The 24,794-nt window shown below is 39.0% G+C and overlaps 1 protein-coding gene across 3 annotated transcripts in view; it reads left to right on the top strand.

Annotated features, from left to right (window-relative positions):
- Positions 1–24,794, top strand: part of LOC112909358 (KRAB domain-containing protein 5-like) — a 169,140-nt gene that overhangs the window by 131,523 nt on the left and 12,823 nt on the right. For 2 of the 3 annotated variants that reach the window (XM_072758096.1, XM_025985264.2), the window contains exons 4-6: positions 14,066–14,144; positions 16,311–16,437; positions 17,135–17,230. In XM_072758096.1, coding sequence (XP_072614197.1) covers positions 14,130–14,144; positions 16,311–16,437; positions 17,135–17,230 — 238 coding nt within the window. In that variant the 5' untranslated portion in view covers positions 14,066–14,129. Of the gene's footprint in view, positions 1–14,065; positions 14,145–16,310; positions 16,438–17,134; positions 17,231–17,369; positions 17,949–24,794 lie in introns of those variants that run through there. The other variant, XM_072758152.1, reaches the window with a different exon arrangement.

The raw sequence follows: 24,794 nt of genomic DNA, 5'->3' as shown, positions 1-24,794 counted from the left end.
AAGAATCCAATTGAAATGAAACAGATGAGCAGGAAAGATCAAATTAAATTTCATAAGTAAAAGGAGCCTTCATAGACATGGAAATCCCAAAGACAGTCCTACAAAATGAGGTGTATATGTCATTCTTTATATGGGAGAGGAGGTCCTGGGACTTCAAAGTGGACAAATGCGCTTCATAAGGCAATAAGATAAAGAGCAGATGTTTGGTAGTTAGATGTTTGCTATACAGATGGTTCACTCAGATAAAATTCGTCTCAAAGGATTAAGTGTATTTACATTATTGAAAAACCAATTTCTGGGGCAGCCTGGTTGGCTCAGCGGTTTAGCGTGGCTTTTGGCCCAGGGTGTGATCCTGGAGACCCGGGATCGAGTCCCACGTCGGGCTCCCTGCATGGAGCCTGCTTCTCCCTCTGCCTGTGTGTCTGCCTCTCTCTTTCTCTCTGTGTCTGTCGTGAATAAATAAATAAAATCTTAAAAAAAAAAAAAAAGAAAAACCAATTTCTGGAATTTTCTCACCTTCCAAAACTGAACCGTAATCCCTATTAAGCAGCCACTTCATGTGTGTGTGTCTGTTTTAAGACCCTGGTGCTCATTCTCATTGTCTCTTTCCTTACTTCCTTTTTCAGGAGAGTCACATTAGGTTGGACACTTAAGTAAAATCATAGTGTATCTGTTCCTGTGACTCATTATTTCATTTAACATCATCACGTTTTAGCCATGTTGTATAAAGTGACAAGATATGTCTCTTCTTTCTTTTTAAGATTCTATTTATTTATTTATTTATTTATTTATTTATTTATTTATTTGATAGTGAGAGAGAGCATGAGCAGGGAAGAGAGAAGCAGGCTCCCCACTGAGTAGGGAGCCCAGTGCGGGGCTGCTGGGTCCTGGACTGCTACATGTTCCTTTTTTCAAAGCCAAATATTGATTTTATAGCGTGTATGTGTATACTACATTTCCTTTATGCATTCACGAACATTTGTCTTGATTGGCTTTTCTGAATAATGCTGCTGTGAATCTCCTTGTGCAAATATCTGTTGCAGATCCTACTTTAAATTCTTTTGATGATACACTGTCAAATTTCTCTAATGAATAGTGATTTTGAGCATCTTTCATAGGCCTTATCCATTTGTAAATCTTCCTTGGATTATGCCCACTGAAAACTGTCCGGTTCTTAATCATGCTAGGTGCTGTTTGGTTGTTTTTGCAAAAGTTCTTTTCATATTCTAGATTTAAATCCTTATGTTCTAGAGGCTCTGTGACAAATTTTCCATTTCTTAGGTTGCCTTTTCACTCCACTGTTTCCTTAAAATTACTTTATCTGATTTCCATATGTTTGAATATATTGTTTCATTTCATTAATCTCAAGATATTTACTGTTTTTTTATTTCATTTTAACCCATTGATTGCTCAAGAATGTGTTTTTTAATTTCCAAATATTTGTAGCATTCCCATTTCCTATCTGCTATTCATTCTTAGTTTCATTCCGTGGTGGTAAAGAAAGATACTGGTGTATTTTTCTCTTTTTTTTTTGATACTGGTGTATTAATCTTTTTAGATTTGTTAAGACTTGTAGACAAACAGGTTGTCTATACTAGAGAATGTTCCATGCGTGATTGAGAAGATTGTATATTTTACTCTTGCTTGGTGGAGTTTTCTGTATATGTCTGTTATATAAAATTGGTCTCATTCAAGTTCTCTTCTTACTGGGCTCAAATGCGGTCTCTCCATCCAGTTAAATTGACATATTAACTTCTGATGCTATCATGACGCTCTGCATTTCTTGCTTCAGTTCTGTCTTGTATGCTTCATGTATATGGGATCTCTGATGTTAGATGTGCACATAATCATAATTGTTATTGTACCCAGGTAATCGCATTTCTTTACATAATGTTTCTCTGTACTGACGATCTATGAACTCAGTGTTCATTTATCGGATGTTAGTATGGCTGCTTGTGTCCTTTTTTGGTTTCTATTTGCATAAAATGTACTTTTATATACTTTTACTCGCATCTTAAAAGTGTCCCTAGATTTAATGCTACTTTCTGGAAATGAGAGGTTGTCAGATATTGTGTTCTATTCACTCAGCCACTTCATGGTTTTGCTTTTTGTGTGTGTGTGTGTTTTTTTTTTTTTTTTTTTTTTTTAGATTTATTTATCCCAGGGTTAGGGAAGAGGGGCAGTGGGGGCAGGCGGGGGTGGATCCAAAGCACACTCCACACTGAGTGTGGGCTGATGTGGTGCTCGATCCCACAACCCTGAGATCATGAGCTGAAACCGAGAGTTGGATGCTTAACTGCCTATGCCATCCAGGTGCCCTTATTTTATGCCTTTTAATGGAAGGTGTTCAGTGTACTTACCAAGAATGTAATTATTGAAACGAAGGAACTACTGCTGCTGTGTTTTCAGTTTTCTGTACTAAGAAGGATATTTTATTCTTCTTTCTGTCTCTTATGATGTTCCCTTATGTTTCTTTGATATTTGTAATGACATGCTTTGATACCATTTTCATTTCCTTTTTATGTCTTTTGTTTTGTGCCTTTTTTTTCCCCTGGTTACCTTGGGAATTACTTTAAACCTCTTAAAGCTGTAACAAACCATTTTAACTTGATATTGTCTATAGCATACAAAACTCTACTGCTTTTCATGTCTTCCCAGTACTAACTTTATGCAAATATCCAATAGTGCAAATCCAGTCTTTTATGTTGTGTACTCTAATTTACATGTATCATTTTTATCCTTTTCTTATTTTATTTTATTTTACTTTATTTTATTTTATTTTGAGAGAAAGAGAGCCTGGGTAGGAGAAGGAGCAGAGAAGCACAGAGCCCAACTCAGGGCTCAATCTCATAACCCTGAGGTTATAACCTGAGCCAAAATCAGGAGCTGAATACTTAATCAACTGAGCCATTCAGGCACCCCATTATTTATGCTCCTTTTTAAAAAGATTTTATTTATTTATTCATGAGAGACGGAGAGAGACAGAGACATAGGCAAAGGGAGAAGCTGGCTCCCTGTGGGGAGCCTGATGTGGGACTTGATCCCAGGACCTTGGGATCATGACCTGAGCTGAAGACATATGCTCAACCACTTAGCCACTCAGGCAGCCCCCATTATTTATGCTCTTTTTTTTTTTTTTTAAAGATTTTATTTATTTATTCGTGAGAGACACAGAGGGGGTGGGTAGGCAGAGGAAGAAGCAGGCTCAATGCAGGGAGCCTGACTTGGGACTAGATCCCAGGTCTCCAGAACCAGGCTCTGGGCCGAAGTCAGTGCTAAACCGCTGAGCCACCTGGGCTGCCCTATTTATGCTCTTATAGTAAAAGTCATCAAATGCCAATTCATAGTAAGAATTCTATATTCAAATCCATTATGAACTATAATGTCTATTATTGTTTGTACATGTTTCTTATCTTATTTGATGAGATATTTGAATAAATTCCAATTCACTCAAGTTGGATTATTTTGATGAAAGAATATAAGAAGGATATTTATGGGTGATGCCACGAAGCCGGGGGAGGGCATTGAGGGAAATGACATCTGGAAGACCAGGAAGCCATAATAGACTATATTAGAGTCAGCTTTATTTATGAATAAGAAAAATGTGTATTGTGTGTATGCCTGTGTCATAGCACTAACATCACCACAAATATAGAAGATTTATAAGAGTGACTATCTGTATAACTCAGGGTTGACCTGAGTTAGTGACTTAGTTACTGCAGAGGTTATCATATCTTGCCTCAGAATCACCTGATGCACTTAGAAAAACCTCAGATTTCTAGGCCCCTGCCCATGTTATCATTTCAATAGTTCTAGGCTGGGAAGTAGCCCCCCAGTTTGCAGTTCTCACAAGTACTCAAGTGATCTGTTTGGGGAACCTGCTTTGAGAATTACACTCTGGGAATCTACTTATAGTTTTCACCTCCGATGAAGATATTAGCCCATATAGGATGCAGTCAGATACATGGATGACCATGAACTGTTTTATTTTTTTAAAAAGATTTTATTTATTCAGGGGCACATGGGTGGATCAGTGGTAAAATTCTGCGATCTGTGCATCTCCTGACACTAAAGTGAATTGTGGCCATGCAGTATTAACACCCCCCCCCTTCACCTTCCTGGGGCACCTGGGTGGCTTAATGGTTGAGCATCTCCCTTCGGCTCAGGTCCGTGATCCCGGGGTCCTGGGATCGAGTTCCACATCAGGCTCCCCACAGGGAGCCTGCTTTTCCCTCTGCCTATGTCTCTGCCTCTCTTTCTGTGTCTGTCATAAATAAATAAAATCTTTAAAATATATATATTTTTAATTTATTCATTTGTGAGAGAGAGAGAGAGAAAGAGAGAATGAGTGTGGAGGAGTAACACAGGGAGGAGGAGATGTAGAATCCCTACTGAACAGGGAGCCCAATGTGGAGCTCAATCCCAGGACCTGAAAGCATGACCTAACGGCAGATGTTCAACTGAGTGAGCCACCCAGATGCCCCCATGAATTGTTTAAACTGGACTCTGCTATTGGTTCTGCAGACGTATAAGTGGGCTCATGTATAAGCTGGGCTTCTGTCTTTTAATTCTGGAAACTGGTGGTCTTCAGTGATCAATTAAATACCCATTCACACTGTAGGTATTGTATCCAGGTCTGTGTACTTAAAGTCTCAGGCCATGGTGGCTGTTTTATGTGAAGACTTCTGGATGAAGCATTAATTGTCTAATGAGAGAAAAGTCCAAGAACTGGTCTTCTACTGGAAGGGCATTTGAATGCTTCCTGTTGCTATAGGTACCCAGGTTCCAATGATGACTCTAATATTTAAATCATCACTAAACCTTTTTTAACTAAACTATTTTGGTTAGCTGTAAAGAATTAAACCCTGATTGTTTCTTTTCTTTGAAGAGGTCTTCCAAGCCATCACCATCAGTCCCCAGGAACTCCAGGTGGGCACACCATTAAGGAACAGTCCCACATTCCATTGGCCCCTCCAGTATTCTGTGTTGGATCCTACCTGAGCTGATGAATACCACAGTTCCTACATCAAAGAACAACAAATACATCACAAACAGTATAGGCTTTGGATACTCTTCTGCTATATTTTGTGAGGCACAGGTAGACTTACTACTCTGTGCAGCATTCAAATGCACCTCAGATGTTTTGTGTTTAGGACTCATTCTGGTTTTCATTCTGTACATGTACAAGCCAAGGGGCTGACACCTCCATCAGAACAATACCACACTGTGAACCTTTCCTGAGATAATAGCTACTCCAGCCATTTTTGTCCTGGAAAGCATCATTTTAGCTTTTTATATCCTCCCTTTATCCATCATTCTAATTTTTCTCTTTTCACTGGAGTATCTGGAAGGAAGTAAACTATTTGGTCTTAATCAGTGCATATTTCCGAATTGCCAGCGTCTTTATTCATCTTTTTTTAAAAAATGGCTATTGTTTTAAATTTTTTATTTAAATTATAGTTATTTAACATATAGTGTGTTATTAGTTTCAGGGGTAGAATTTAGTGGTTTATCAGTTGCATATAACACCCAGTGCTCATTACATCAAGTGCCCTCGTTAATGACCATCATCCATTACCCTGTCCCCCTCTTCCCATTTCCCCTCCAGCAGCCTTTGGAGTCTCTTATGGTTTGCCTCCCTCTGTTTTGTCTTATTTCATTGTTCCTTTCCTTCCCCTATGTTCATATGTTTTGTTTCTCAAATTCCACATATGAATGAACTCATTGTATTTGTCTTTCTCTGACTTATTTTGCTTAGCATAATACACTCATTTTCTGTCCACATCATTGCAAATAGCAAGATTTCATTCTTTTTAATGGCTGAGTTATATATAGTCCATTGGGGTGCATGTGCCCCTTAGAATCACTATTTTCATAGCCTTTGGATAAATACTTTACAGTGTAATTGCTGGATCATAGGGTAGTTATATTTTTAACTTTTTGAGAAACCTTCATACTGTTTTGTAGGGTGGCTGCAGCAGTTTGTATTCCCTCCATCAGCGTGAAAAGGTTTCCCTTTCTCCACATCCTACCCAACATTTGTTTCCTGAGTTGTCCATTTTAGCCATTCTGACAGGGGTGAGGTGGTATCATTGTCATTTTGATTTGCGTATCCCTGATGAGTAATGTTGAGCATTTTTTTCATGCGTCCTTTAGCCATTTCTTTGTCTTCTTTGGAAAAATGTCTGTTCTTATCTTCTGCCCTTTTCTTGATTAGGTTTTTTTGTTTTTCCGGTGTTAAGTTTGATAAGTTCTTCACAGATTTTGGATACTAGTCCTTTATCTGATCTATCATTTGCAGACATCTTCTCATATCTGAAGGTCCTATTAGTTTTGTTGATTGTCTCCTTTGCTACTCAGAAGCTTTTTATCTTGAAGAAATTTCAGTAGTTCACTTTTGCTTTTGTTTCTCTTATCTCTGGAGACCTATCTAGTAAGATGTTGCTGTGGCTGAGGTTAGAGGTTGCTGCCTGTGTTCTCCTCTAGGATTTTGATGGATTCTTGTCTCACATTTGGGTCTTTCATTCATTTTGAAATTTATTTTTTGTATATGGTGTAAAAGAGTGGTCCAGTTTCACTCTTCTGCATGTTCCTTTCTAATTTTCCCAAAACCATTTGTGAAGAGGTTGTCTTTTTTTCCATTGGAAAGTCTTTCCTGCTTTGTCAAAGATTAGTTGACCATATAGTTGAGGGGTCATTTCTGGATTGTCTCTTCCATTGATCTATGTATCTATTTTTGTGCCAGTACCCTATTGTCTTGATGACTAATACTTTGTAATATAACTTGAAGTCTGGAACTGTGATGCCCTCAGCTTTGGTTTTCTTTTTCAACACTACTTTGGGTATTTGGGGTCTTTTTTGGTTCCATACAAATTTTAGAATTTTTTGTTCCAACTCTGTGAAAAAATCTGGTGTTATTTTGATAAGGATTGCATTGAATATGTAGACTGCCAACATCTTGATTCTTCTTGGTGATCACCACTCTATATCCAGGTCTTCTGTACCCTGGAGGAATTAGAAAACCTCATCTCAGGAGAAAAATGTAGTCTGTTTTTCTCCATGCCAGTCATGTATCTATCCATGCCTCACAGAGTGTTATATAACACTACAACCAGTCCCAATAGGTAAAATTGAGAATAACATAGAGAATCTATATTCTATTAATAGATAATTATAGCTATACATTGAATCCTTTAAAATTATTATATAACTGTCCATACAATTATGTTGTTTTCTTTTTTTTTTTTTTTAAGATTTTATTTATTTATTCATGAGAGAGACACAAAGAGAAGGCAGAGACATAGGCAGAGGGAGAAACAGGCTTCCCTGCAGGGAGCCAGATGCAGGACTCCATCCTGGAACTCCAGGATTATACCCAGAGCTGAAGGCAGATGCTCAACCACTGAGCCACCCAGGTGTCCCCATACAATTATGTTGTATTAATGGTCCCAGGAGATAAGAGTCCAATCAGTCATGTAACAGTGTTTCCTGAAAGAATGAAGAGATACCCAAAATATTTTTGAATGGGTATCTTTCAAAATAAGATGTCGTATTTTCTTAACATTTCTCTAGGTGTCGGGTGGGAAGAGAGTTTCACAAAGATAGCTAACAAGTTTGATGGTCTTCAAAAAACTGGCACTCCTAACAGTCAGTGCAGAATATCTGCGTGGCAGCAAACATAGGCATTAAAACCTGTTGCACAAGGTCTTGCCTTAAGACAAACTCCAGAAGGGATCCCTGGGTGGCGCAGCGGTTTGGCGCCTGCCTTTGGCCCAGGGCGCGATCCTGGAGACCCGGGATCGAATCCCACATCAGGCTCCCGGTGCATGGAGCCTGCTTCTCCCTCCGCCTGTGTCTCTGCCTCTCTCTCTCTCTCTGTGACTATCATAAATAAGTAAAAATTAAAAAAAAAAAATTAAGACAAACTCCAGAAGAGATAAGATCCTTTAACAGTGCAAGGTTAAGACCCACAAAATATCTAGAATCATGACCACTACAGCTACCTGTAACCTGTGTTAACTGAAGTAGACTTCTTACTCCAGAGAGCCCCTCCCAGGAACAGGATTCATCACAGCTGCATCAAAGTATACTGATCCACCGTGACAGGTCTATGGTCTACCTAATGGCACAGACTAAGCCTAAAATTTTTGCTGCCTGGATCCCTATGGGAGCATCAGGTCAGTCTCACTGAGGACACTCTTTCCAGAACCAGGGACTCTTTGGAATAATTAGGGATGCCCTATGTAGATGGGGTTAGACTGGTACCAGTATCTGAATCTGCTTCCATCTCAGAGAAAGAAGATTGAGTCATCTAGGGTCTTCTCTCTGACTGGAAGGAATCTCTTTTGTGGTACCCAGGTGGAATTCCCTCCTGTAGTTAAAGAACACTGAGCAGGTGTAGAGATGCAAACAGATAGAAACTGATTATTTCCATGGCATCTGGTCATTAGAAAAACAGATGAAGGGACGCCTGGGTGGTTCAGCCGTTGAGCGTCTGCCTTTGGCTCCAGGCATGATCCTGGGATCCTGGGATCGAGTCCCACATGGAACTTCCTGCATGGCGCCTGCTTCTCCCTCTGCCTGTGTCTCTGCCTCTCTCTCTCTCTCTGTCATGAATGAATAAATAAAAACTTTAAAAAAAAAAAAAAAACAGATGAAGAATCATGATCCATAACATCTAGAAATTTTTAGGTTAGAACAAATGGGTATGTTGTTGAATTCAGGATTGTAGTCAATTTGAGGAAAAACAGGGGTATACAGGGGACTTTTTCAGTTGGGCCAGTTCCCTGTGTTGTCATGTGAGTTCTGGTGTCACCTGTGATGAGTCCTTCATGGACCAAAGACTTTTTAGTAGCAGTAGCATTTATTTTGCATTCTTGTTAAAAATAAAAAGGTTTCGGGATGACTGAGTGACTCAATGGTTGAGTGTCTGCCTTCAGCTCAGGGTATGATCCCGGAGTCCCAGGCTCGAGTCTTGCGTCAGGCTCCCTACATGGAGCCTGCTTCTCCCTCTGCCTATGTCTCTTCCTCTCTCTCTCTCTCTTTCTCTCATGAATAAATAAATCTTTAAAAAAAAAAAAGTTTTCTAATTGTCCCAGAAAATGTCAAGCATTTATGTTAACTTGCTTTTTCTTTTATTTTCTGAACTAGGAAAGAGACAAAATTGATTAAAATAGTGTATTGAATTTCTTTGAGCAGGCTTAGGAATGACAGAGCTGGAAGCACCCCAGAGTCAGGGATATCAGGGCCTACAGCCAGCTCCCTCCCTAGGCCAAACCAGATCCACCCCCCTTCTGAGGCTGTGTGCAGCTCTGGCCTGGCCTGGCTCTGGATCTCCTCCACTCTCAGGACAGATTAGAGGAGATCCGATTCTGAGTGGCTCTTCCTTTCATCTCTCCAGGGCTGGTGCTCACAATGACCAAAACCCAGAATCCAATGAATGGGGCAGAGGACCCTATATTTTCATGCCTTCATTTCTGTTTTTATCATTACGTTGTGTGCTTCACCAGCCTTCCACCCAGAATCCTGTTTTCTATTCCTGCAGATTCAATAGTTCAGTAGTTGCTCAAGTAACAAAACATAAATATATGTATACGTTATGACGTGATTAAAACAATCTAGCTAATTAACATGTCCATGCCCTCATAGTGTTAGAAGTTTTTATTTCTGATTTTTAAATTAATTTTTGTTGAGAACATTGACGATATACTCTCTTAGCAAATATCAAGTGTAATAGACCTAGCATTATGTGCAATCACCATGGGTACACCTTAAGTAGTTGGCTTATTTTTAGAAAGCCTAGTTGACTGTAATTCTTTGTTCTTCATTTTCTTCCATTTCAATGCAGTGTCTGTTAAGTAAGTTGTGATTTGCTTATAGAGGCTACGGAGGCATTAGAGCCACCTGAGTCAATGGCTTCCCTGTTTATTTTCTTTACCAGTGGAAACACAATTACCAATGTGTTCTATCATTAAAATATTTGGGATCATACATAGACTAAGTTATGCATTTCAAATTCACTGTATGATCTTTTTTGAAAATACAGATTACAAGCATTCAAGAAGCATTCTTCTGATACAATGACCTACTAGTCATAATTTCAATAATTTTAGTTCTTAAGAAATGTTTATGTACATTTGTCTGCCCTTTCAGGAAAGAGTTAGGTCTCTTCCACTGATATCTAGGAAGTTTTCTTCATTTCAACCATATCAAATAATAATCTCTATTTCTATCCATTGCTATTATATAAATACACCAGTATTTTAATAGATTGCACCACATTTTCTTTATTATTTTTGACGTTTTAAGATTTTAATTCCAGTTAATACACAGTGTTTTATTAGTTTCAGGTATATAATATAGTGAATCAACAGTTCCATACATCACTCAGTGGTCATCACTCAAGTGCAGTCATTAATTCCCATCATGTGTTTAATGCTTCACCCCACCTACCTTCTCTCTGGCAAACATCAGTTCTCTATCTTTAAAGAATCTGTTCAACTTTTCCCTCTCTCTTTCCATTGTCACTGAATGTTTGATTAAATTCCTGGTGGAGGGGTGGACCATGGTCACCCTAAAGGATCTTCCCATTGCTCTTCTGATTTTTCATTATAATAATAATTCTAATGTGTTCTTTCTTTTGTTGTGTTCTCTCATATTGTTGAAATATATGCAAGCAGCTCCTGATCCTTTGCACAGCCAACAGATGATGGTTACTACTCGAAACAAATTCACCCCTGTGGCCCTTCTAGACTCTACAACAGTGGCCTTCTGTAATAGTTCCACAAATGGACAGATAGGGACCGATTTCATTGCATTGGTAGGGACATCTCTACAGCCCCTGTCACCTTGAAGAAGTCACAAAATATGAACTCTTACCATCCAACAACTTTAAAGATCTAAGGACAGAAAATTGATCAGGGATGAAATGATGAGAGATAGAAACAGAAAATGTTCACCTTTAGCCCAGAGAGCTGACCTATAGCCTGCATAGTTTTGATAAGGATCAAATGTAGCTGGTTATTGCATTCTTAAAGGGTCTAATAACTGCCTGTACATCTCGCCCATAGTTAATATTGAACTGATGATTAGCATCAGAGGCATTTTACAAAAGTAGTTTCACAAATAGGAATTTGAAGAAAAAAATTTATGATCTAATACTCCCTGCATGTCCCCTTTCCCATTGAGCACTAAGCGTATAACAGTAAGCTTCAAACAGCCAAAGTGCAGCTCTTTCTGCCTCGGGGTCCTGTCTCCCTGCTATTTGAATAAACTTACTAAGTTGCACCATAAGGTATCTCAAGAATTCTTTCCTGATGGGCATACTCAGTGATCACACAACAATTTGGTACCAAAAAAACCTAAGTTTGGCTGTGGGTCACTCAAAAACAATACTCAAGATACAAGTTTTGATTGGCAAGAAATACGAGCTTTATTCAGGAGGCCAGCCATTTGAGAAGAAAGTGTCTTGTGCAAAAACCAACTCCACAGTTTCTGCCTGGCCCAAAGATTTTGTTTTTTGGAAAGATTTTATTTATTCATGAGATACACACATGCAGACAGAGGCAGAGACATAGGCACAGGCTCCCTGTGGGTGGTAAGATCCCAGGACCCCCAGATCATGACCTAAGCCAAAGGCAGACGCTTAAGCGCTGACCCACCCAGATATCCCTTAAAGGAACTTTGGGGTAGTTTAATCAGTAGAAGGGGAGCATGGAAGTCTCTAACACTTCTTGATTGCCTGCAGACTCAATAGTGCCATCCATAGATGTTACTGGTTGTGTATGGGTGCCCTAGGGGGAGATTGTGCAAGAGAGTTCAGTTCTCAGTCTTTCTAGGAAGCAATGCGTGGTCTAAATATATACAAGGAGGTTTGGTTTATCAATCATGTAGGCTAAAGATGCTTGCTAAAATTTATTAAGTTGGTCAGAGGGGCGCTGGCAGGGCTTCTTTGTAACTTAAAAAAAGATCCTCTAGGGTTATTCTGTTGCTGCAAATGAAAGGATTTCCTTCTTTTGTGAGGTTGATTATATATCAAGAATAAATTAGATGGGAGAACTCAGGAAGATAGCCAGAAATGAACTCTTTATATGATAAAGAGTTGTCTGCCTGGTGTGGCAAACTATTGCTTGACAAGCATTTGCTCTGTCCTTTTTCCTCTGAATATGCTTCCCCCCCTTCTGAAATTCTAAATCCCTACTTCCTCCTTCTTAAGTGACAGTGGCGAATAAGCATCAGTTGCCTGTCTTTGAGCCTTATATGTTTGAGGTTCTCATAATTAAATTATTTTTTTTCTCTTGTGAATCTGTCTCACATCAGTTTAATAATTATGCTGGCCAAATAATTAAGAACAGATGAAGAAAAATGTTTTCCTTTCCTAACATTCATTCTGGTCTCAAAAACTGACATTCATGCTTCAGACCTAAAATATAACGTGAAGGCAGATTCAGGGATAAAGAGGAACAGTAGCTTTATTGCTTTGCTAGCACAGGAGGCTGCCGCAGGTCAGGGCCTTAAAAACTGCAAGCCCACCCAGAGGAAGAGGCTGAGGTTTCATCGTAGGGAAATACTGGATCTAGCCGGTTTTGACAGGAATTGTGTTTGTGCTGCCAGCCTATTCACCAGGTTTTGAGAGTGGTCCTGGATTCCTGGGGCGGGGGCGGGAGGGGGGGTGGTGGTGGAGAAAACTAAGGGGGAGGGGAAGTTTGCTGAAGAGAGGACAAAAGGTACTTAGTTTAATATCAAGCCTTGCTGATGTTTTAATGCAACCATTTTGATTTCTGTTCAACATTATGCTTATAAGCGGTTTCACTTTGAGTCACTAGGAAACTGTATTATGAGCATTTCATATTTTCCAGTGAGCAGTCACTCAATATTTTCAAACTGAGTGATTGAACGGCCTCTAATAAAGGAAAAAGAAAACACCATATTTCTCTGAAAATATTGAGGAATTAGAATTTGCATATATTGCTGATGGGAGTGTAAAAAGTACATTCACTTGGAAACTGGCAGTTACTTATGAAAATAAACATTTGCCTGTTTAAGAGTATTTTACCATTCCAAAATATATGTCTTTGCCATAAGGATTATTTTATGCTGGATTTTGTTGGGGTTTTTTGTTTTGCTTTTTTGTTTTTTGTTTTTTTGTTAGTATTGTTTTTGAGAGTTAAAGAGAGCCTGCGTGAGCAGGGCAGCTAGGGGGAGGGGGAAAGAGCAGGGGGAGAGGGAGAGAATCTTAAGCAGGCTCCTTGCTCAGCGGAGTCCGACCTCATGACCCTGAGATCATGACCTAAGCTGAAATCAAGTCTGACTCTCATCCAGCTGAGCCACCCAGGCGCCACTAGGCTGTTATTTTAAAGAAACAGCAGACAAAGGAAAAACTCTGAAACCCAGTATGTTTACTTTTGTAAGAGATATTTGCATTTATAAGGGAAAGCTCCATTTGTAAGGGTGTCTCCCTCTGCACAGAAGAAAGAGGGAGATGCATAAATCTGCAGAAACTGGTCAGTGGAGAAGGCATGGATTTAAATCTGTATAACAACCATAGCTTTGGTTACTGTCCTTTGCCTGGTCACCTCCCCCAAATGCTTCCCAATAGGATCACGTGTGGAGTTTCAAAACTGACCATTGCTGGTGCTGTCCTCTTCAGATTCTATCAATTGGTGTGGGTGGAAAGGACAGCATTGTTTTAATTAAGGGCTCCAGGTGATTCTAAGTGAGGCCAGGGTTAAGCACGAGAACTTCCCATTAATTTATGAGAGTTGAGTATAGGCTTTGGTGCAAAGAGAGGTAACAGGGTCTCTGCTGCAGGAGTCTGGGAGGGTCAGGTCCTATGCTGTAGCTGAATTTGTGGTAGTCTGTGCGAGGGGAGGCCCCTTGAAAGCACAGAACGAAAAGTCAAGGATTGGTCTCCAAGTAGGAGCTCACAGTTTCTGAAAGGCTCCTGACACAAAGGACTAGGAAGTTGTTGGGCCTATTCTGCATTTCAAAGTCCTGCTTTCAGGCAAGCAGTTTAGAGGTACGGAGGCTCAGTTGGTGGCTTTAAAGGCATTTTCTCCTGATGCAGCTGTGATTTCTCCATGAATCTCTTCTGAGAAAGAAATCTGGAGGACAAAGTGAAGGAAGAAGAAATGGCCAGTTCTCAGGTAAGTTTTGCGTCCCGAGTCCGATGGCGCATCATTTTTTTTTCTCCTGAAATTCCACTAATTTAGAAATTGCAAATACTGATGCCTCTAGTTCTGATGTTTCTACTTTATATTTTCACCTAATTTTAAAACCCTTTTCAAAATGACTGAAGATTAAGTCTTTAGAACACTCCCCCTACCCCTGTATTCCAGACAGAGCCTTCTCTGCCTTCTCCCCAACTTGGTTTTCAATTGGCTATCAACAATTTTGTCCCTTTAAATTAAAGACCTGCAAGTATTGAAGACTCCCTTGATGACAGACCCACAGAGGAAGGCACTGAGTCCAAGTTTCCTATTGCTTATGAGCTCTGGTCCTTGGATATCAGTCAAGGAAAACATTTCTTATTAGGTTCCATCTGGAGGCTTTGTGAGCTCTGTGTAGACCAGGAGTAAGAAAATACATAAATAAACACAATGGTTATGAGACCCAAAATAACTCAGAAAGTTTTCGGAACAAAAAGGGAGGATTGCTCTTTAGATTGTGAAAAAGATATTCTATTTAAATATACTAGATATTACAGGACATGGAAACTATGTGTGATTGAACTTTATATAAATCCACTGTACTCTCATAATTCAGTTTATAGTCTGATTTACTTTTGGGGGGTGCAAGAACACACCATTAATAATAGGTCCTTCTGTGTGCCTAAGGCACTGATATCAATTTGTTTCCTTCGAGCTCATGTTACCTTCCTTGACTTGGTTGGGTCCTCTCTGATCTCTCCCGTATAGAGTTTATATTTTCCCTCTTAAGGATCTTAGATGGATTTGCTAAGTGATACGCAGAAACCATTCTATGTAAAATAGAGACCACTTTCTTCTGAGATTCTCTTTGCTTATAGTTTCTGATAAGGAGTACAAAGATAAAAGAAATGTAGAGAAACTGAAATTCAACTTGCAGCGCATTGATAAATACCCAAGACTGGCAGAGTATGACAAACTATTAGGAATTCACAACTTCCTTAATGTAAATACTTTGCTAGAGGCAAAAAAGCAGGCAGCTTGACAATAGCAGACCTCCAGGATCCGGTAAGTCCTCTTTAACATATGAAAATCCCTGCAGAAACTTCCTTTATTTTTGCTCCCCAATTTAAAAGTATATAATCAATGACTTCTCATGGGGACTGTATTGGTCTTTCTGCCCAGGGGTCCTGTCCCAGCACTTTCATAAAAACAGTTTTTGCACCAAAAATGTCTCAAGAATTCTTGCTTGACCTTTAGCTCCTCCCATCAGTTTCCACTGGACAATGAATGCTCTCCCTCTCATGTAGTAGAGAGAATGATTTCTGGACTGGAGGTTCTAAGGCAGACCTTCATCTTATAGATTTTTATTTTCCTGCACACTTAGGTCACAGAGTTACCCTTCTATTTACTTTGTATTTTCAGGAAAAAAAAAACAAAGACAAAGAACAAGAATCGCTTAATTAATGTTTGAGTTTATTAAAATCCTGGAATAGAGTCCTAGATAGAAACTATACCAGGTGGGGTTGTGACACAAAGGAAACTTGATTTGCAGCCAATAAGGAGATCATAGGGGATAACTTCCCAAGCAGAGACTCAAAGCCAGGAGGAATGGTTTCCTTTGATTTAGGGTTAGGATGGAAATTCAGCAAGAGGGGCTTTATCATCTTACATGGAGCTGGGCATAAGGTCGCACAGATACCTGCAAACAACACTTATATAATCTTTGTATGTTATGTAAATGAGATTTGTGCTTCCCCTTTGTTGGAGATTTTTCTAATATAATGACATAAGCCTTTGGTCACGCTATGCGCTACTCCTTGCTCCATCTGCACAGGTGTGAGGCAGGAGCTAAGCTCAAAATGGGCTGGCCCATGGGCTTCCTCAGGGCAGTCTTAAATTTTGGTTGGATAGTTTCTGTTTCCATCACAGGAGTGTCTTCATCTGTTTCCATCACAGGACAGACCTCATGGGGTCTTTTGATTGACATAAAAGATAAGGTGGAAAGTGGAGGTTAAGTAAAATGTGGGACAAAGCCCATAAGCAGTGTAAAGGTCAGATCATCGGATCTAGCTGGTGACACTAACTCCCTGTTTCATCTTAGTCATCTTAGTTACACTGTGAACTCTGCCTGTGGCCACTTGGTAACTGTGGTATTTATTGCAGGGACTGCTGACATTCAGGGATGTGGCCATAGAATTCTCTCAGGAGGAGTGGGGATGCCTGAACCACACTCAGCGGGAACTGTACAGGGATGTGATGTTAGAGAACTACGGACACCTCCTCTTCTTGGGTGAGGATGACTCTTTACAGGTTTCCCAGACCACACTCTGAATTTTTTTCCTTCCTTTGAAGACTGACTCTTAGAAGATTCCTCTTTGCATGACTGGAATTAGGATCCATGCAGTAAGGGAAATATGTAGGGGTTTGTAGATGTAGAGAAAAAGCTTCATGTTTCCTTTTCAGCTCTAGCTTCCCCTTCCTTAAGGGAACATCATCATTTCTGTAGAATGTCAATACTAAACACTGAAAGGCATCAAGTGATACTGCCCACATCTTACTTAAACTCCAGTTTTTATTTCTTATTGTATCTAGTGCTTGGATGTAGAAGCCATGATTTGAATATTTAAAACTCCTCCTGCATGTTCTAAAGGGAGGGTTGGTCTACAGTGTTTGGGAAATCATTTTCTAGAATTCTACAATGTTCTGTCTTCTCTACTGAGCACAATAGTGGATTAAAAGTTAGAATCTCCAGCAATAATCCTTTTTTTTTTTTTTAAGATTTTATTTATTTATTCATGAGAAAGAGAGAAACACAGGCAGAGGAAGAAGCAGGCTTCTGCAGGGAGCCTGACTTGGGACTTGATTCTGGGACTCCAGGATCACGCCCTAGGCCAAAGACAGGCACTAAACCACTGAGCCACCAAGGGATCCCTCCAGCAATAATCCTATTCATTTTTTTTCCTATTCATTTTTTTTATGATCAACAGGTCTTGTTGTATGGAAGCCAGATCTGGTCATCTTTTTGGAACAAGAGAAGGAGCTCTGGGATGTGAAGAGAAAGGAGACCGTAGACTTCCACCCAGGTAGGTGGGAACGAATGAGGCAGATGATAGAGGTGAGGTCCAAATGTTGCAGGAACGTTGATTTTAAAATGTGTTTCAAGTAGCTCCTTGATTGGAAATGAGTTTGATAAACCTAGTGTCATTTCTTCTCCTTTCACAGAGGGACATCTGCTATGCAACATTATCAAACTCTATCCATTCTCTTAAGAATTCTCCTTCAGCTCCAGTGATGGTCCATCACATCCCCAGGGAGGGCCAGGAGACTCCTCTAGGAGTGGGAGGGTATCTATAAGCTGAGAGCTTCTCTATTGCTGTGAGGGTCCTGGGGAAATCTCTCTTTGCATGAGAGAAACACTTTCTATGAATTGAAAGCAATATTTTAACCGTTTATAACTCTTATCATGTTTACGTATTAAATTTTATCTTTAATGGTGGTGTTTTACCTATGACATTCTTTGATTCCATTCTCATTAACATGTATGTCTTCTCTACATATTTTCATAGTGATTGTCTTGGAGACTGCTTCAAATATGTTAAAGGCATAACAAAGAATAATGACAAACTGATATTGTCAATTGCATACAAAACTCTTCTACTTACCATTTCATCCCTGCGCCCACTTAATGTTACCAATACCACGAAGTCTTTTATGTTGTGTATTTTATTACCTAGATTTATGTGTTTCATGCTTTTTTTAAACAATTCTGTAATAGAAATAAAAGTGACTTGTGCTACCTCATTACAACACTACAAGTTTCTGTAATTGTGAAAATGCTTACATTTAACAGAGAGATTCATGTTGTCATGTGGTTTCAGTTACTGTTTAGAGTCATTTTATTTTACCTAGAAAGACTTCCATTAATGTTTCTTGTAGAACAGGGTCTGTGGGTAAACTTAGAGGAGTTTTTACTTAGGAAAGTCTTCATTTCTACATTCATGAAAAACAGTTTTCTCAGAGTATTCTTGGTGCATGTTTTTTGGTCTTTCAGTACTTGAATGCACAGTCCCATATACTTCTTCATATAAGATCTGCTGTGAACATCACTGCCAATTTTACCAGAGCTCTCTTGTACAAGATGAGTTTCTCTTCTCACCCTGTTCCAAATTTCTGTTTCTACCTGTGATTTTTCATAGGTTAATTATAATGTGTCCCTGTATTCATGTCTTAGTAGGTATCCTACTTTAAATTTACTGAGCTTGTTGAATTTGTCCCCTTTTCCCACATATGTGGAAAGTACAAGTCTTTAGATCTTCATGTATACCCGCTGGCCCCTTTTCACTGCCCTCCCCTTTTGTGATTCCCTTAATGTACCAATTGGTCCTTTTTTTTTTTTTTTTTTAAAGATTTTATTTATTTATTTATGAGAGACAGAGAGGCAGAGACACAGGCAGAGGGAGAAGCAAGCTCCCTACAGGGAGCCCAGTGAGGGACTAGATCCTGGAAAACCGGGATCACAGGGTCATGCTCTGAGCCAAAGGCAGACACTCAACTGCTGAGCCATTCAGGCATCCCCCAATTGGTCCATTTGTTGATATTCTATTAGTCACTTATACTGTCCTTCTCACATTTTCTTTCCTCCTCTCAGTAGGTGATTTAAAACAAGGTGTCTTTAAGTTGTCTCATTCTTTTTCTGCTTGATCACATCTGTGACTGAGGCCTTGATGTGTTTTGTTTTGTTTTGTTAAAGATTTTATTTATTTATTCATGAGAGACACAGAGAGAGAGAGAGAGGCACAGACACAGGCAGAGGGAGAAGCAGGCTCCATTGCAGGGAACCTGACATGGGACTGGATCCCAGGTCTCCAGGATCACATCCTGGGCTGAAGGCAGCTCTAAACCTCTGAGCCACCCGGGCTACCTTTGATGTGTTTTTAAAATTAGTGATTGTTGTGCTGGCTTCGGCAGCACAAATACTAAAATCCATGATTGTTTTCTTCAGTTCCTAATTTCTGATTGATTATTTTTATACTTTCTGTCTCTGGATTTTCATTTTTGTCATGCATTGTTTTCCTGATAACATTTAGTTACAGTATCCATTTTTTCTTCCTCCTCCATTAGCATCTTTATGATGGTTGACTTATGTGTCAGCAGTTAATAGTTCTTTATTAATTTAGGGTCAGTTTAGGAGCTTTATTTTCAGAGCTTATCCTCCAATTGGAACATGTATTTCTATTTCTTTGTATGCCTTTTGATTTTTGTTGAAATTAGGTAATTAAAACAAACAGCCTTCTACCAGTGTATTCTGAACTTGCTTTCTACAAAAGAACAGATATATTCGTAATTTGGGAGGACTGTTAGGCATTTGTATTATTTTGATTTTTGTAATTCCCCAGTTTAAAAAATTGCAGTTAATATTAGAGCCCATAATCTCTTCCTTTCTGTGTCTTTAGCTATGTAGTCTCTTCATTGTTTGAACATATGCTCATCTTTTGTCTGAGCAACCGCTATACTGCATTCAGAGGGTGCTTTGATTACTTCTGCAAGTCTTCCATGTCATTCATGACAAAAACTGTTCCAGCAGGTAGCGGGAAAGAAGCCAGCCCAATGAAATCTTGAATATACAGGTCACTCATTTCTCTCCTTAGGAGAGGTTAGAGTTTTCTCAGTGTTGCCATGGAGTGTTAGGGAGGATGAGCAGCTTTTGTGGAAAGTCACACACAATTTCCTTGTTCTCTCTTCCATGTGGCGCTTCTTCATTTGTACTTAGTTAGATGTACTGTGTTCTAAATGGCTTCTGGAACACTCTGAAAGGTAATTTGGTCCATTTTTGTCTTCACGGAAGAGCAACGGAATGGAATTTTGCACATTTCCATTTTAACGTATATGTATATAAGTACAGTGTGTGGGATAATTTACTTCGTATCTTTTAGTTGTATCTATCCACACCACCATAGGCCTATTAGGAAAGAGAGGCAAGGAAGATTTATTTTGTAGAGTGACCTGATAAGATGCGGAAGCAGTGGCCCTGAGTATTTGTACTTAGTAAATGACTAGCAAGGTGATGGGGGGTAGTGAAGGGCAGTAAGGAAGTATGATGGATATAACCAAACTGGGACTGTTATCCATAAAGAAATTCTTACTGCCAGAATAGATCAAGGATGGAAAGCATTCGGGGGGGACACCTAAAGTAAGTTATATTTGCAGAACAGTGTTTTTGAGCCCAAGGTCCATAATCCATTCATCAGACCTACATGTTCTCTGGAGGGCTATTTGGAAATTCTGGAAAGTCACCTAGTCTGTGCTGAAAGTAATCATTCAAACCATTTCAAATATAAGACTGGGTTAATCATTCATTGAAAGAACTCTGAAAGTTAGACATTTAAAAACAAAAATAAAAATTCTAAATGTGATTGATTGGGGGCACCTAGGTCACTCAATGTATTAAGCATCTGCCTTTGGCTTAGGTCATGATCCCAAACTCTCTGCTCAGTAGGGAGTCTGTTTTACCCTCTCCCATTCCCTCTGCTTGTGTTCTCTCTCTGTGTCAAATAAATAAAATCTTTAAAAGTGATTGATTGATGTCAGAGGATTCATTTTCTCCCAACACATGATCCCTCCTTATTGCAAACTCTAATTTTGATAAGTACTTAACACATAATACTTAATTTGGATCAAGTTTTTTTTTTTTTTTTTAAGATTTTATTTATTTATTCATGAGAGACAGAGAGAGGCAGAGACACAGGCAGAGAGAGAAGCAGGCTCCACGCAGGGAGCCTGATGCGGGACTCGATCCCCAGTCTCCAGGATCATGCCCTGGACTGAAGGCAGTGCTAAATCGCTGAGCCACTCGGGCTGCCCTGGATCAAGTTTTAATGTGTTGTGAACTTACAAATACCTTTTGTGAGGACTCTTATATTCCATAGTTATCAAGGTGTATAGAAAAGGAGACAAAACTTACCAATGCAATGAAACTTGGGAAAATGTCAATCATGGTGCCTGGTTGTCTCAGTCCATTAAGTATCTGCCTTCAGCTCGTGTCACTGGGATGGAGCCCAGCATCAGGCTCTCTGTTCAGCAGGGAGTCTGCTTCTCCCTCTGCTCTTATCACCCTACTCATGATCCCTCTTTCTCACTCTCTCAAATAAATAGATAAAATCTTTTATTTTTATTTTTAAGATTTTATTTATTTATTCATGAGAGACAGAGAGAGAAAGAGAGGCAGAGACATAGCAGAGGGAGAAGCAGACTCCATGCAGGAAGCCTGATGTGGGACTAGATCCTGGGACTCCAGGATCACGCCTTGAGCCAAAGGCAGAGAACCACCCAGGCGTCCCTATTTTATTTTATTTTTTTAAGGATTTTTATTTATTTATTCATAAGAGACAGAAAGAGAGAGAGAGAGAGGCAGAGACACAGGCAGAGGGAGAAGCAGGCTCCATGCAGGGAGCCCAATGTGGGACCGAATCCCAGGACTCCAGGATCACACCCTGAGCCGAAGGCAGACGCTTAACCCCTGAGCCACCCAGGTGTCCCAAAAACCTTTTTTTTTTTAAATGTCAATCAAGGTTATATCCTAATAAACATCAGAGAACTCTGTTTCCAAGGAACCAGTATTATAGTAATCAATTTAGGAAATCTTTTACAAAAGCTCAAATCTTTTTGTACATCATTGTATCCTTACTGAAGTGAAGACTTTAAAAGGTATTAAGCATGACAAACCTTTTAACTAGTCCTCTGAAGACTCACTCAACAGCAGACTTTTGTTAACTTTTTTTTTATTTATTTATTTATGATAGTCACAGAGAGAGAGAGAGAGGCAGAGACATAGGCAGAGGGAGAAGCAGGCTCTATGCACTGGGAGCCCGATGTGGGATTCGATCCCGGGTCTCCAGGATTGCGCCCTGGGCCAAAGGCAGGCGCTAAACCACTGCGCCACCCAGGGATCCCCAGACTTTTCATAATGAAAAGAAATCTCACAAATGTAAACAATTAACAAAGTATCTAGCATTCATATGTTATCAATATATGGTAATACATAGTGGGGGAATGCAGACAAATGTAAAAAAAAAAGGCAAAGTCTATGCAGAATTATAAACTTTCTGAACTTTAGAGTGTGAATATTGTATAAAACCCTAGAAATCTAAAGAATGTGGCAATATTTAACTAATAATGAGAAGTATTCAACATGAAATTATACTTGCTGGGGATATACCTTAAAAATGTCAAGAAGGTGGTAAAGTTTTTACCTGGAACTGAAAGCTTATTCAACATCAGAGAAAGCCTACTGGATAGAAACCCTAAAAATGTAATGATTGATGAACCTCTGTTCTTAATATAGAGTTCAGATAAAAAGAACCTCTATGAAGGATAAAAATATTAAAGATACAAACAATTGGTGAAGTATGCAATAGAAAGGAAAATCTAAATAAAATTACAGAAGTGGTGCCTGGGTGGCTAGCTTGGTTAAATGGCCAACTCTTGGCTTCAGCTCAGCTCATGATCTTGGGGTCCTGAAATAGTCTGCTTGGTATTCTCTCTCCCCCTCTGCTCCTCCTCCTGTTCTCTCTTTCTCTCCAAAATAAATCAACAAATCTTTAATAAAATCAGAGAATTCACAGCAGAAAACAGTATGTCAGTACTTTTCAGATTATATCAGAGTATTATAGAGAAAAATCCAAATTTAAATGACCTAGATCAATTATATTTTATCCTTGAACAGTGCAGGCATGAGGAGTAGCAAGCCCCTTTAGAATTGAAAACCTCTGTGTAATTTTTGAGTTCCCAATCTTAAAACCATTCCTACTTTACCATGGGAATATGGTATTGTTGACCTGAAACCTTACCCAGAACATCAACAGTTGATCATCCCATTCTTCATATATTGTCTGTATTCTATTCAGTATTTTTAAAATAAAGTAAGGTGGACAAAAGAAAATATTAAGGAAATCATAACGAGGAGAAAGCATGTTTAACAGTACCACACTATATTTAAAAAAGAAATTCTGTGTATAAGTAGACCCAAACTGTTTAAAACCATGTTATTCAGAGGTCAAATGTATTTGTTAATATTCCTTTTTTTTTTTTTTTTTAAGGAAGAGTTTCTTTTTTTTTTTTTTTAAGATTTTTTATTTATTTATTCATGACAGACACAGGGGTGGGGGGCAGAGGCACAGGCACAGGCAGAGGGAGAAGGAGGCTCCATGCAGGGAGCCCGACGTGGGACTGGATCCCGGGTCTCCAGGATCACACCCTGAAGTGAAGGGTGAAGGGTGGCTGAAGGCGGCACTAAACCCCTGAGCCACCGGGGCTGCCCATTTGTTAATATTCCTGAAAGGATCAAGGGGGATGGATGTCTGGACAGGGATAATTAGTTTCACTGAGTCTCTTTTTTTTTTTTTCTTTTGACCATATTTGAAGAATTTTGCATTGCAAATATTATTAATTTTACTTTTAAATCATTCCATGCTATGCCTTTAGTGCTTGTGTTCATGCAAAATTATTTGATGATTGCTGTCTCACAGACATGAAGGGCTGTGATATGATGGTAATTCATTCATACCTACTTTTCCATGGACAATTAAGGAGGCTATAATGTAAAATGTATGAAGAAGGTCTACATGGAGATGTTGTTTGTGGTTGATACATACAGGTAAAATAAATCATACTTACTGAAGTAAGTATGTAAGACATTATTTGCATATTCAAGTAATACAAACATTCCAAAATTTATATATTTTTGCTAGTTGCTATTTATTTAGAGGTGGATGTATCTTCATCATAACAATTGATACAAGCCAAGAACATTAGTTATTCGGTTGAAATAAAGAAATTTTCACAGATATCTGAGGAAAGTATAGCTAACTCTCCCATGAAAGAATGTAAAATTATTGTAAATCCACATTTATGCAATATTTAGCCTCAGCTTAAAAAGCATCAAAAGTACAGCTCATAGATAATTTTATCAGACAAACAAGAATAGTTCTCAAATGCCTGTGATGGGTATTTTGACCAAGGATCATACAGTGGTTTGTTTATAGTATGTTTGAAATCTGAAGTTGAATACATTTTCACTAAAAATACTGAATGGTTTTAATATGTTAACACTGATGTATATTACATGAAATGTTATCCTGCACAACATTAGCCTGCCCAAATTCATTAAGGTTGCAGATAAGCCGACAGTAAGATAAAGTACACTTGACCCTTGAATAACATGTGTTTGAACTGTATGGGTCTACTTATAGCCAGCTTTTTTTCATAGTACAGTACTATGTATGTAATTGTATTATCACCTCCTGATTTTCATAACATTGTCTTTTCCTGAGCTTCCTTTATTTTAGGAATACCTAGTATAGCTGACTGTTTTCACTAAGATTTCTTCTCAACAGTAAGCTATCAAGAGTTGGGAAGTTAAAGTTATACGCAAATTTTCAGCTGCATTGGAGGTGGGTGCACTGAGCCCCTGCATTATTCAGGGGTCACTTGTTAAAGCCCTGGAATGGTATCACTAATAATGTTTTTCCCCAGAGGCCCTAAACCTCAAATTATTTGAGATTAATTTTCCTCACATTTATGTATTATATCTTTCCTTTCTTTTGGAACTGCTGGAACATTATAGTGTTTTTAATAAGGATGATATGGAAG

The sequence above is a fragment of the Vulpes vulpes genome, chromosome 1, assembly GCF_048418805.1.
Source record: "Vulpes vulpes isolate BD-2025 chromosome 1, VulVul3, whole genome shotgun sequence".
NCBI lineage: Eukaryota > Metazoa > Chordata > Mammalia > Carnivora > Canidae > Vulpes > Vulpes vulpes.
Note: the sequence above shows the minus strand (reverse complement) of the source record. Positions and strands in the feature narration are given on the sequence as shown.